Source organism: Scyliorhinus torazame, chromosome 1, assembly GCF_047496885.1.
Source record: "Scyliorhinus torazame isolate Kashiwa2021f chromosome 1, sScyTor2.1, whole genome shotgun sequence".
NCBI classification, from domain to species: domain Eukaryota; kingdom Metazoa; phylum Chordata; class Chondrichthyes; order Carcharhiniformes; family Scyliorhinidae; genus Scyliorhinus; species Scyliorhinus torazame.
In genome coordinates, this window is record NC_092707.1 from 256,041,422 (window position 1) to 256,055,303 (window position 13,882).

The window sequence follows — 13,882 nt, forward strand, 5'->3', positions numbered from 1 at the left end:
CAACTTCTCTGATGAGGCTTCTGTGAAGCTCCTTGGAATGTTTTACTGTTGTGCTATATAATTACAGGTGGTTATTATAGTTGTTGGCAGGATGAGATATGGGGGAGGGGACAGAGTTCAGATTGGAGCACACATACACACACTTGTGCTGGATGCCTCGTTTCTATGCTGTAAATTAAATATATATAGGAGAGAATTATAATAGTCTTAGAATGAGCAAGGTGTGTACCTTGCATGGAGTACCATTCTGCTGCCCTGTACCTTTAAAGTCAGGTCGTATCATTATTGTGTGGTGAGAGTGCGTCAGGTTTGGCGCGCCCGCTTGTCCAGAGTGTTTATTGTTCAGTAGGTGTGGAGCCTCTTACTCTGCTGCAGGGTTGGGAGGTGACCCTGTGGCTGTCACGTGCCAATGTTCAGCCGCAGGTTGCTGGTAGCGACAGCCAATTCTTGGTGTTGAGAGGAGCGAGGGTGGAAATGACATCGTCACCCGAAAAGGAAGGGTGTTCTGGAAAGGAAAGGAAGGCGAGTTATCCAAACGCCTGCCTGCAACAAGAGGCAAACGACAGTCTGTGGGGGAAGGGGAAAAGGTTACAGATTTTGGGGGAAAGCTGCTGTTATCCTGGATTGTGGATCACCTGGAGTTGTTTCTTCTGTTGGGAATTAGTTCCTTCTCCGTGCTCAGTGTGGTTTCACTGGTGATGGACTTCTAACTTTGGTTTGAAGGGGACTGACTGCAGGTGCACGCGCTACATGCTGCTGGAACACCACAATTCCTGATGTCAAATGGTAAGTGTACTCCCGAGTGACTGATAAGCCAACAGATATGACCGATTGCATGTCTCCCAAGCAACACTTTGGTCCTGCAACCCCAGTGTTTTTCCTTCTATGTTCTCGTTTCTGCCTCATTTTTCTCATGTGAAGCGTGATTTGGACTTTTTTTTCATAAACATGGGTGCTCATTTCAGCTGCCTTCCCAACAACGATAATTATTTGTATTTATGTTGTGCGTGTAATGTAACAAAGTGTTCCAGCACGCATCAGGGGAGGGGGGGGGAATCAAAATGTGACACTGAGCCACTGAAGGAGATATTAGGTCAGATAATCCAAAACCTGGCAGTTCATACTTGAACTTGTTCTACCTGTTTATTCAGTTTGAGATTGGAGGAGCGTCATTCTGTGGGTGGATATTTTTCAAAAGTTGCTTTTTGATTTTTCAAATGTGTTGAGTTAAAAAAGACACTAAATTATTTTATTTGAACTGCAGAAGCATGGCACTTTCTACCTGAAATTATTTGATATTTGTTCCTTTAAATCCAGCCACAGAAGAAAAGTTTTTTTAAAAAAATGACTACTGCCTAAGTTTATTTTATTTCAATATTATGTTGTAGATTTCCTATATTATAGATTGCATACAGGGGTACTTTACACTCAAAATAACACCGGTGAGATTGATAAAAGATGAAAGCAAAATACAGCAGATGCTGGAAATCTGAAATAGAAACAAAAATTGCTGGATAGAAACATAGGAAATAGGGGCAGGGAGAAGCCATTTGGCCCTTTGAACCTGCTCCACCATTCATTGAGTTTATAGCTGATCATCCAACTCAATAGCCTGTTCCCGCCTTCCTCCTGTATCCTTTGATCCTTTTCACCCCAAGAACTAAATCTAACTCCTTGAGAACATACAATGTTTTGACCTCAACTAATTTCTGTGGTCAAAGAGAAAATGCTGGAAAATCTCAGCAGGTCTGGCAGCATCTGTAGGGAGAGGAAAGAGCTAACGTTTTGAGTCCAGATGATATCTGCTTTCTCTGGTAGCGAATTCCACAGGCTGACCACTCTGGGTGAAGAAATTTCTCCTTGTATCAGTCCTAAATGGTCTGCCTCATATCCTCAAGACTGTGACCCTTGGGCTTCCCCACCATCGGGAACATCCTTTTGTTTTAAGTATATTTATCAGCCAAGATGTAGGTGTACAAATGGTTACAAACAAATCCCCGGTAAAAAAAAACCACAAACTAAAACCTAAACACTACACTATAAACCCCGTAACAGTTGACGGTGGCTAGATCCTTAAAAAAGGAAATAAGGTAGAACTTCCCCACTAACCCCCTGATGGTATATTAAATTTTTTCTAAGTGCAGGAATGTCATTAAATTGCCCAGCCAGGCAGAAGTGCTGGGATGGGAGACCTCCAGTGAAGCAATATTCGCCTCCGGGCTACCAGTGAAGCAAAGGTGACAACATCCAACCCTACCCTACTCCAGAGTGAGATGCTGGTGACTCTGAGACCCCAAACATGGCTACCAATGGACATGGCTCTAGAACCACCCAAATAATCTGTTATAGTGTTGAAAAAGGAAACCAAGCTGGAAAGTTTGAGGCAGGACCTAAACGTGTCTGCGTGGGTTTACTCCGGGTGCTCCGGTTTCCTCCCACAGTCCAAAGATGTGCAGGTAAGGTGGATTGGCCATGCTAAATTGCCCTTAGTGTTCAAAAAAAGATTAGGAGGGGTCATTGGGTTACGGGGATAGGGTGGAAGTGAGGGCTTAAGTGGGTCGGTGCAGACTCGATGGGTCGAACGGCCTCCTTCTGCACTGTATGTTCTATGTAGTGTATGTGCCGTTAGCTGGGGCAAGCGAACAATGATCACACTTTTCCTCCACACTAGGGGGGGGGGGGGTCTTTCATCCTTATCTTGGTCAGGTGCGTCCTGTGTAACACTTTGAACTGGATTCAACTCAACCAGACACAAGAGGACATGGAGTTGACCCTGTAGAGGGCCTCCCTCCATGCCTTATCTGAAAGCACAGGACCCTTCTCCCTCTCCCATCTCGCCCTCACCCCATCCAATGGGGTAGGATCTGATGAAAGAATATAGCCATCTAGGTCTGAGATCGTTCCCTTGCCAGGTTGAACCAGGGATAAAACCTTCTTCAGGCGAGCAGGACAAAAGGAAAGAAAGGAAAAACCTTGCAGGAAAAGTCACGAGTCTGAAAATAACGAAAGAGGCTAGAATTGGGCAACTGAGATTTTGTCAGCCAGCTTCCTAAAACTGGCAAATCTCCCCTCTATAAATTGATCCCTAAGGTACTCAAGTTCCTTTGCCTTCCAAGATTTAAATGAAGTGTCCAAACCAGAAGGTAAGAAGAGGTGATTGTTACAAATAGAAGCTAAAGAAGACGGGGGGAAACCAAATCCTGAGGGAGGGGACCACCACCGAATTTGAGGAAATTCTATCAGGAGAGAAGGACAATCAATGGTGCAATATTTATGGCATGAAGAGTAGAGATCGTGCACGCGCGAGCCTCCATTCTGCCCCAGATAGAATCGGGGTCACTAATACACAACAAAACCTTTTGGATGTTGGCAGCCCAATAGTAAAACAAAAATTTTGGGAGAGTCAAACCCCCCCGCCCCGCTTGTCTCTTTAGAACATAACACTGGATTCTGGGACTCTTACCCGCCCAAATGAAAGCAGAAACCAATTTGTTAACTTTAATAAAAAAGGATTTGGGCAAATAAATTGGGGATACATTGAAAGAAAACAAATAATAATAATCTTCATTGGCACAAGTAGGCTTACATTGAACTGCAATGAAGTTACTGTGAAAAGCCCCTAGTCGCCACACTCCAGCGCCTGTTCGGGTACACAGAGGGAGAATTCAGAATGTCCAATTCACCTAACAAGCACCTGTTTTGGAAATTGTGGGAGGAAACCGGAGCACCCGGAGGAAACCCACGCAGACACGGGGAGAACGTGCAGATTCCACACAGATAGTGACCCAAGCCGGGAATTGAACTTGGGACCCTGGTGCTATGAAGCAACAGTGCTAACCACTGTGCTATCGTGCCGCCTGCCAAGAATAACCTCGGAAGTACATTCGTTTTAATTGTTTGGATTCTACCCGCCAGAGACAGAGGGAGGTTGTTCCACCGCTGTAGATCTGCTCTGACATGATTAATCAGGCTTGAGTAGTTTAATTTGTGAAGTGAGGCCCAATTGTAGGCCACCCAGACCCCCAAATAATGTAACTGGTATTGGAAAGACGGAAACTGAACTCTTGTACTGTGGGGGGGAGGGGAGGAGGGGGGGTTAATTGGAAAGCACTCACTCTTGCCTAAATTCAATTTATAACCAGAGAAGGAGCCAAATGTATTAAGCGTCTTCATTATGCTGTCTAGGGAGAGAGTTGGGTCCAGAATGTACAGACGTAGGTTACCCGCCTAAAGCGATAACCGATGCTCTGCCCCGTCCTGACAAATAACCCTCCATTGATCAGAGACCCTCAACGCTATAGAGAGAGGCTCTATTGCCAAGGCAAACAAATGTGGAGAAAGTGGGCAACCCTGTCTAGTGCCCCTACCAAAGGGTTCCCCGAGTGTGGAGTGTTCGTGTGAACACTGGCGATAAGGACAATTTACAACAGACAAACCCAAAAAGGAAATTTATGGCTGAATCCAAATTTCCCGAGAATCTCGAATAAATATTTGCATTCTACCCTATGAAATGCTTTTTCAGCATCCAAATATACTATAACCTATGCTCGGGTGCTGGGGAAAGAATAAAGGGGACGTATATTGGTCGCCCCTTCACAAAGCCTGTTTGATCCTCCGAAATTATACCTGGGAGGCAAAGCTCTAGCCAGAGCACCAGAACCTTAGCAAGCAGCTTAACGTCTGTTTAAAAGTGAGATGGATCGGTATGACCCACTCAGTTGGGTCCCTGTCCCCCTTTAAGGAGCAAAGAAATAAAGGCTTGAGTGAGGGTCGGAGTTAATGAGTCATTAAACATATCTAATATTAAGGGAACGAGCTGTTCTCAGAAATCTCGACCGGGAATTCATCTGGGCCCGGGGACTTGCCAGGTTATATCAGCCAATACATTTTAAAGTCTCATCCGAGGATAAGGAATCCAATTCACAACTTCTTGCTGACTTCAACGGTTGGGATGTGCAGACCATCCAAAAAGTCAGCCATGATCGATTTATCTGCAGAGGGCTCTGACGTATTCAAGTCGCAGTAATAAGACCTAAAAGCTGCGTTTACCTGGAGAGAGGTGGAAACAAGATTACTTCCCTTACTGCGTATCCTAGGGATCTCACATGAGGCTGCTCACCATTTTGAGTTGATGAGCTAGAAGATGGTTGGCCTTTTCCTCATGCTCATAAAACTGGAGCATTGTGGCTGATGCACAGCCTTGCCTGTGGATGCCAGCTTGAACTGGGTCTGTAAGTTTTTACTGTTTGCCAGTAGCTCCGGAGTAGGATCAAGCCAGTATTGGTGGTCCATCAGCCTCTGCTGATCCAACTTCGCCGTCTTCAGCATATACGGCCCATAAAAAACAATTTCTACCCCCTTCCCCCTCAATGGCGGCCTTAATAGCCTCCCCACGTGTAGAGAGAGAGATTGAGTCTGACTTGTTTCGTTAAATATAATCTTCTATGGAGGTAGACAAATGCTCACAAAACTTGTCTGCTAGCAGAGTAGTGCCTAGTCTCCAAGGTGGGTGTTGGCAGGGCCGGACTCATAACAGTAGATCAACAAAATGTAGGGTGTGGTCGGAGATAACAATTGCTGAGTACTCAGCCACAACCGAAGGGAGGTGAGCCCTATCAAAAATAAAGTCAAAGTGGGAATATGCATGTGGGGGGAAAAAACACCCCCAGATCTGTGGCATAAAAGAGGACAAAGCCCTGGCCACCCCAGATGGGGGCAAGAGGTTAGGTTTGGAACAATCCAATTTAGGATCCAAAATACAATTCTGGTCGCCTTCTAAAATCAGCTTGTACAATTCAAGGTTGGGGAGAGAGTTTAAAAGAGAATTGATAAAATTTGTGTCATCCCTGTTAGGGGCATAAACGTTAACCCTGAGTACCGGAGATTTCACCAGGGAGCCAGAAACAATAATACAATGACCATTGGGGTCGGCTATAATCTGAGGAGGGGGAGAATTGATCTCTCTTATTAATTAAAATTGTCGTGCCCCTGGCTCTGCCATTAAAACTGGAGTGAAAAACCTGCCTGGCTCAACCCTTGCATAACTTGGTCTGGTCCTTGATACGCAAGTGGGTTTCCTGCAAGAAGCCAACACTGGAGTTTAGGCTCTTAATGTAGGCGAATGCCCTCAACCGTTTCACTGGGCCATTCAGACCCTTAGCATTCCAGGTAACCAAACAAATTTGAGGTCTCCCACCACTCCTTACTCCAGAGTTGGTCATTCCCAAAGAGAAATACCAAACAAGGGACACTGAAAAGGTAAAGTAAAGAAATTCATCCAAGATGGCCACCGAACCAAGTCAACTAACACAACAAACCGTAACCCACAGACACCATCATCAAACTAACTCTTAACCCCCCCACCCCTCCTGAACAACACCATATTGAAACAGTAAAAAGAATACCCTATCCCAAAACCTACACTTTAAAAAAACACAACTAACTATACGCTCTAAGCTCATTCGCACAGATTAATGCAAAGAGCTGCAGAAAACCTCTATCTCCACTTCTGTTAACTAACCCTTTTGTTAGCAGGAAGACTCCCAACTGGAAAGTAAAACCTTATCTAGTTTATAACTCCACATTAGTGATTTATTATGGCCAACAATGATTAAAAAGAGGAAGAGAACAATAAACTGAAAACAAAAAAAAAGACAGAATAACAAAAAACCCTCAAATTTAACTGAAGATGTTGTGAGCACACCCAAACCCTGAACATGAGAAAAACATAAATTATGAAGTGCCTGTTCACGGGCTATAAAATAGATTTACACAGCGCCCAATTTGAGTTTTCAAACAAAGGAGTCTAATCTTCCAGCATATCAAAAAAGCGGTCTTTTTCCCCAATAATCACCCGAAGGCGAGCTGGGCAAACCATTCCGAATCTGACTCCATTTCCACAAAAGATAGCTTTCACTCTGTTGAAGGCAGCTTCGTTTTCCCAGGTCAACACTCCGATATTGGTACAGTTTGATAGAGTGCCCTCCCATTTGATATCTTGATTCTCTCTAGTCCAATGAAGGTCCTCTTCCTTTTCCTTTAATCCATGAAATTGTATGATAACCACACAAGGCTGATCTCCTAACCCTAATCCTCCAGATCGAGGCTTCGGTCGCAGAGAGCGATAGGCCCGGTCTAATTCTTGGGGGGGGGGGGGGGGTGTGAACACATCCTCACCCACCGTCTTGCAAAACATGCCTCAAAAATATTCAGTGGGGGTGCGACTCTCCATCCCTTCTGGCAATCTCACAATACGAATGTTCTGGGTCCTGGATCTATTTTTCAGGTCACTCAGTTTGGCCTTCAAAGACTTATTACATTTGACCACTGAAGTAAGATTGGCCAAGAGGTGATCCAATCACTGTGGTCTGTTCATGTGGCTTTGATGCCTTTTATTGTGGCTCCGTAAGCCTCGACGGTCTTATTCGTGCTTTCTAAGGCCAAACGAATAGGGGCCAAGACCTCTTCAATCGCTCTTTTAAGATCTACTTTAACCGTGTTTCTCTAGTTCGCTCATCACAATGCTAACGCAATCTTTGGCCATTAGTGAAGTGGTTGGAAAGGAAAAGGAGAACCCATCCCTACCACCTTGCTTCCAGAAGAATCCAGCGAGGTTTCCGAATTCATCGACAGATTTCGGCCTGAATCTTTATTAGTCTTGTCTCTCCTCGGCATCTCATCTCTGTAAGGTAGAAGCTCTATTTCATCAAATTATGAGGTTTTAGAAAAGTAAACAGTTTGTGGCACCAGAAAGGAGGATTTTTAAAAAAATCCGCTTTCCAGTGGGAGCCATCTCGTGCACACCTGCCTTTATATCACACCACCGGAAGTCATCTGTTAGAATTGAATAGGTTTCTATGAGATCACCCCTCATTCTTCCAAACTCCAGCAAGTACAATCCTAACCAACACAATCTCTCCTCATACATCAGTCCCACCATCCCAGGAATTAGTCTGATAAACCTTCGCTGCACTTCCCCTATAGCAAGAACATCATTCCTCAGATAAGGAGACCAAACTACACACAGTATTCCAGATGTCGTCTCACATGGCCTATATAATTGCAACAAGACATCCTACTCCTGTAGTCGAATCCTTTTGCTATGAAGGCCAACATACCCTTTGCCGCCTTTAATGCCTGCATGCTTACTTTCAGCAACTGTATACAAGGACACCTAGGTCTCATTGCACATTCCCCTCTCTCAATTTATAGCCATTCAGACAATAATTTGCCTTTGCATTTTTGCTATCAAACAAATACCACATTTATGAAATGAAATGAAATGAAAATCGCTTATTGTCACAAGTAGGCTTCAAATGAAGTTACTGTGAAAAGCCCCTAGTCGCCACATTCCGGCACCTGTTCGGGGAGGCTGTTACGGGAATTGAACCATGCTGCTGGCCTGCCTTGGTCTGCTTTCAAAGCCAGCAATTTAGCTCTGTGCTAACCAGCCCCTAAATCCACACTATACTGCATCTGCCATGCTTTTGCCCACTCAGCTTGTCCAAATCACACCAAACCTTCTTTGCATCTTCCTCACAGCTCACCCTCCCACCCAGCTTTGTGCCATCTGCAAATTTGGAGATATTACATTTAATTCCCTCATCTAAATCATTAATATATATTGTGAATAACTGGGATCCTAGCACTGATCGCTGCGCTATCCCACTAGTTACTGCCTGTCATTCGGAAAAAGACCAGTTTATTTCTATTCTTTGTTTCCTGTCTGCCAACCAGTTTTCTCTCCTTTTCAATACACTACCCCAATCCCATGAACTTTAGATTTACCTGCTAATCTCTTATATGGGACTTAGTCAAAAGCCTTCCAAAAGTCCAAATAAACCACATCCACTGGCTACCTTTCATCAACTCTACTAGTTACATCCTTGAATAATTCCAGTAGATTTGTCAAGCATTTTCCTTTTGTAAATTCATGCTGACTCTGTCCACACCTGCCACTGTTTTCCAAGCGCTCTGCCATTAAATCTTTTGTAATGGACTCGAGCATTTTCCTCACTACCAACGACAGGTTGACTGGTCTATAGTTCCCTGTTTTCTCTCTATCTCCCTTTTTGAATAGTGGGATATATTTGCTATCGTCCAAACCGTAGGAACTGTTCCAGAGTCTATAGAATCTTGGAAGATGACCACCAATGCATTCACTATTTCCAGGGCCTCTTCTTTAAGTAACATAGATTATCAGGCCCTGCAGATTTATCAGCCTTCAATCCCATTAGTTTCCACAACACCATTTCCCTACTAATACAGATTTCCTTCAGTTCCTCCCTCTCACTAAAACCTGTGTTCCCTGATATTTCTGGTATGTTATTTGTGTCCTCCTTTGTGAAGACAGAACAAATGTATTTAGTTGGTCAGCCATTTCATTGTTACGCATTATGAATTCCCCTGTTTCTGACTGTTGGGGAACAATTTGTTTTGACCAATCATTTTCTCTTCACATAGCTATAGAAACTTTTTGTCACCTTTTTATGTTCCTTGCAAGCTGACACGCAAACTCTATTTTCCCCTTCTTAATCAATCCCTTGGTCCCCCTTTGCTGAATTCTAAACTGCTCCCAATCCTTGGGTTTGTTGTTTTTCCTGGCCAATTTGTATGCCTCTTCCTTGGATCTAATACTATCTGTAATTTTCCTAGTAAGCCATGGTTTGACCACTTTCCCATTTTACCTTTGCACCAGACAGAAATTGTTGCAGATCACCTATGAGCTCTTTGAATATTTGACATTGCTAATCCTCTGTCATCCCTTTAAGTACCATTTTCCAATCCATTATATTCCTTCCTCGTATTATAATACCCAATCTAGGATGGCCTATTGGTTCCTTAATGTATTGGTCTAGAAAATCATCCCGTGTACACTCAAGGAATATCTCCACTGTAGCTTTACTCACTTGATTTGCACAATCTATATGCAGATTAAAGTCACCCATAATTATACATGTTCTTTTATCGCAGGTGTGATGACTTAGACCAGGCCTTTGAGATTGGCCAATTGGAATAAGAGTTCCCAGATTAGTGGGCCAATCAGGGAACTCCTTACAGGGAGTGTCAGATCCTCTGCACTCCCAGTGTAGACAGCAAGCTGAATGCACTTGGTTGGACTGTTGCTGGTTTTGTTAATAACAGGGATTCTGGTGAAGGGATTTCTGCTCCATGGACATATTACAGCATGCAGCTCTAATTTCCTGTTTAATGTCATTCCCAACATCAGCACTACAACTTGGGGGTCTATATGCAACCCCCACTAATGTTTTTTGCCCCTTCGTGTTTCTCAGCTCTTCCCATAGAGATTTCACATCGTTGGAGCTAAACTCCTTCCTCACTACTGTGTTAATTTCCTCTTTAAACAGCAATGCAACTCCATCAACTTTTCCTTTTTATCTGTCTTTCCTAAATGCCCCTATGGATGTTCAGTTTCCATCCCTGGTCACCCTGCAGTCATGTCTCTGTATCCCGACTATATCATAGCCATTTACATATATGGTGCGATTAATTCATCCATTTTATTGTGAATGCTCCACATTTAAGCCAAGGCACAAAGCCTTAAGGCTTGTCATTTTAACATTACTTGCCACATTCCCATTATTTTTCACTGAAGCCCCATTTGATTTTGGCCCTTGATTTCTCTGCCTATTACTTTTCTAATTCTCTCTACTGTCTTTTGTTCTTGTCCTTGATTTATGCTTCCTTGTACTTGTATAGGTTCCCATTCCCCTGCCATTTCAGTTGAAACCCCTCCCCAACCACTCCAGCAAATAACCCCCCCCCCCCCCCCCCCCCCCCAGACATCAGTTCCGGTCCTGCCCAGGTGCAACCCATCCAGTTTGTACTGATCCCACATCCCCAGAACCAGTCCCAATGCCCCAGGAATCTGAAACCCTCCCTCTCCTACTATCTCTTCAGCTACGTATTCATCTGATATATCCTGCTAGTTCTATTCTTATTGGCATGTGGCACTGGTAGTAATCTTGTGATCACTATCTTTGAAGTCCTGCTTTTCAACTTGCTTCCTAACTCCCTATATTCTGCTTTTAGATCCTGATCCCTCTTTTTACCTATGTCACTTGTACCAATGTGTACCATGACCATTGGCTGTTCATCCTCCCCTTCAGAATGTCCTGTAGCTGCTCTGAGACATCCTTTTAAAAAAATTTAGTACCCAATTCATTTTTTCCAATTAAGGGGCAATTTAGCGTGGCCAATCCACCTAGCCTGCACATCTTTGGGTTGTGGCAGCGAAACCCATGCAAACACGGGGAGAATGTGCAAACTCCACACGGACAATGACCCAGAGCCAGGATCGAACTTGGGACCTCATCGCCATGAGGCACCAGTGTTAACCACTGCACCACCGGGGTCTCTGGTTTGATTCCCGGCTTGGGTCACTGTCTGTGCGGAGTCTGCACATTCTCCCCGTGTCTGCGTGGGTTTCCTCCGGGTGCTCCTGTTTCCTCCCACAGTCCAAAGATGTGCAGGTTAGGTGGATTGGCCACAATAAATTGCCCTTGGTGTCAATAAAGATTAGGTTGGGTTACAGAGGTAGGGTGGTGGTGTGCACTTAATTGGGGTGCTCTTTCAAAGGATCGGTGCAGACTCAATGGGCCTAATGGCCTCCTTCTGCACTGTAAATTTAATGAGTATCCAAAGCAGTATATCTGTTTTGCAGGACTGCTCCTTCCTCAGGTGAATGAAGAGGTATGTTCCAGAAACATACATATAGACAAATTCAAAGATGCAAGACAATGCTTAGAATGCGAGCATTTGCAAATAATTAAGTCTTTACAGATCCAGAGATAGGGGTCGGCTTCGGGACATCCTTTCCTGCAGCGTATGAGGTAGACAATGTTGGCCGAGTCGCACGAGTATGTACCACATACCTGGTGGGAGGTGTTCTCACGTGTAATAGTGGTATCCATGTCGATGATCTGGCACGTCTTGCAGAGATTGCCATGGCGTGGTACATTGGCGAGACCATGCAGACGCTGCGACAACGAATGAACGGACATCGCGCGACAATCACCAGGCAGGAATGTTCCCTTCCAGTCAGGGAACACTTCAGCAGTCAAGGGCATTCAGCCTCTGATCTCCGGGTAAACGTTCTCCAAGACGGCCTTCAGGACGCGCGACAACGCAGAATCGCCGAGCAGAAACTGATAGCCAAGTTCTGCACACATGAGTGCGGCCTCAACCGGGACCTGGGATTCATGTCGCATTACATTCATCCCCCACCATCTGGCCTGGGCTTGCAAAATCCTACCAACTGTCCTGGCTTGAGACAATTCACACCTCTTTAACCTGGGGTTACCCCTATCTCTGGATCTGTAAAGACTTAATTACCTGCAAATGCTCGCATTCTAAGCATTGTCTGGCATCTTTGAATTTGTCTACATATATGTTTCTGGAACATACCTCTTCATTCACCTGAGGAAGGAGCAGTGCTCCGAAAGCTAGTGTATGAAACAAACCTGTTGGACTTTAACCTGGTGTTGTAAGACTTCTTACTGTGCTCACCCCAGTCCAACGCCGGCAACTGCACATCATGCTTTGCAGGGGAATAGCCACAGGAGATTCCTGCACTGCCTGCCTAGTTGTTTTGCTCTGCCTGGAGGTCACCCGGTATATAAATCCGGCAGATTTGGCAGTATTTGTGAAGAGAAATGGCATTAATGTTTCAAATCCATATGACTCTTCACAGTTGAAGAGGGATAGAAATGTGATGGATTATATAATTGGAGAGGGGGTTGGAGAAGGTGGGGCAGAATAGGTCAGCTCTGACCTATGCCTGACCTTTTCTGCTCCACTTTCTCCACCCCCCTCCTCGAATTATATAACTCATCGCATTCCTACTCCTCCAGTTCTGAAGAAGTCATACGGACGCAAAACATTTACTCGGTTTCTCTCTCCACACATGTTGCTAGACAGACAGCGAGAATGGTTCCATCTCTTCACAGTGGGCCATCAGTTTTCGTTTCATTACTCAAAGTACAAACGAAGGATTCTGCCTGAATCAGAGGAGTCAGTTCCCGAAACTATAGGGGAAGGATCTGGTCAGCCCTCAAAATAAATCAAAGTCACTTCCCGGCAAAGGTTTCAAGTTGAGATGGTGGCGAGATGTTTAAAGAAACCGAAAACACTGTTCACAGAACACAAATTTATTTTTGAAAGTTGCTATTCCACCTGCTTCCACCAACCTAGCTTTCAGGCCTGCATTCCAGATCATAATTATTTTCACTGTAAGAACAAAGAACATAAAACATACAGTGCAGAAGGCCATTCGGCCCATCGAGTCTGCACCGACCCACTTAAGCCCTCACTTCCACTCTATCCCAATAACCCCTCCTAACCTCTTTTTTTGGGACACTAAGGGCAATTTATCATGGCTAACACACCTAACCTGCACATCTTTGGACTGTGGGAGTAAACTGGAGCACCCGGAGGAAACTCCCACGCGCACACGGGGAGAAATGCAGACCGCACAGACAGTGACCCAGCGGGGAATCGAACCTGGGACCCTGACGCTGTGAAGCCACGGTGCTATCCACTTGTGCTGCCCCCCCAAAAAAACAACACTCAATTTTATTCTCCCCCTCACTCCTCCTTGTTCCAATTATTTTTAATCTGTATCCTCTGGTTATCAGCCAGTGCAAACCAGAGTAAATATGGAGAAACTAACAACAAAAACTCATAATTTTCTGCATTGATTTTAATTTTCGTGCATGCCCACTCCGAAATGCAAAGGAGATTGAACATTTGAGCAAAGTTGGGTTGTGAGCCTCCCTGAGGCTGAAGTTCGCAGCCTCGACTGCAGAGGCTGGCTCCAGGGCTGCAACTTTCTTTTGTGTTGTTGTTGCTGCTGCTGCTGCTG

The 13,882-nt window shown here is 44.7% G+C and overlaps 1 protein-coding gene across 3 annotated transcripts in view; it reads left to right on the top strand.

Moving 5' to 3' along the window:
• The window catches only part of sash1a (SAM and SH3 domain containing 1a), a 233,169-nt gene that overhangs the window by 79,239 nt on the left and 140,048 nt on the right, over positions 1–13,882 (top strand). Inside the window, exon 1 of one of the 3 annotated variants that reach the window (XM_072504828.1) lies at positions 459–786. The exons of the other annotated variants lie outside the window; for them this stretch is intronic. Coding sequence (XP_072360929.1) covers positions 784–786 — 3 coding nt within the window. The 5' untranslated portion in view covers positions 459–783. Of the gene's footprint in view, positions 1–458; positions 787–13,882 lie in introns of those variants that run through there. 3 annotated transcript variants of the gene reach the window in all.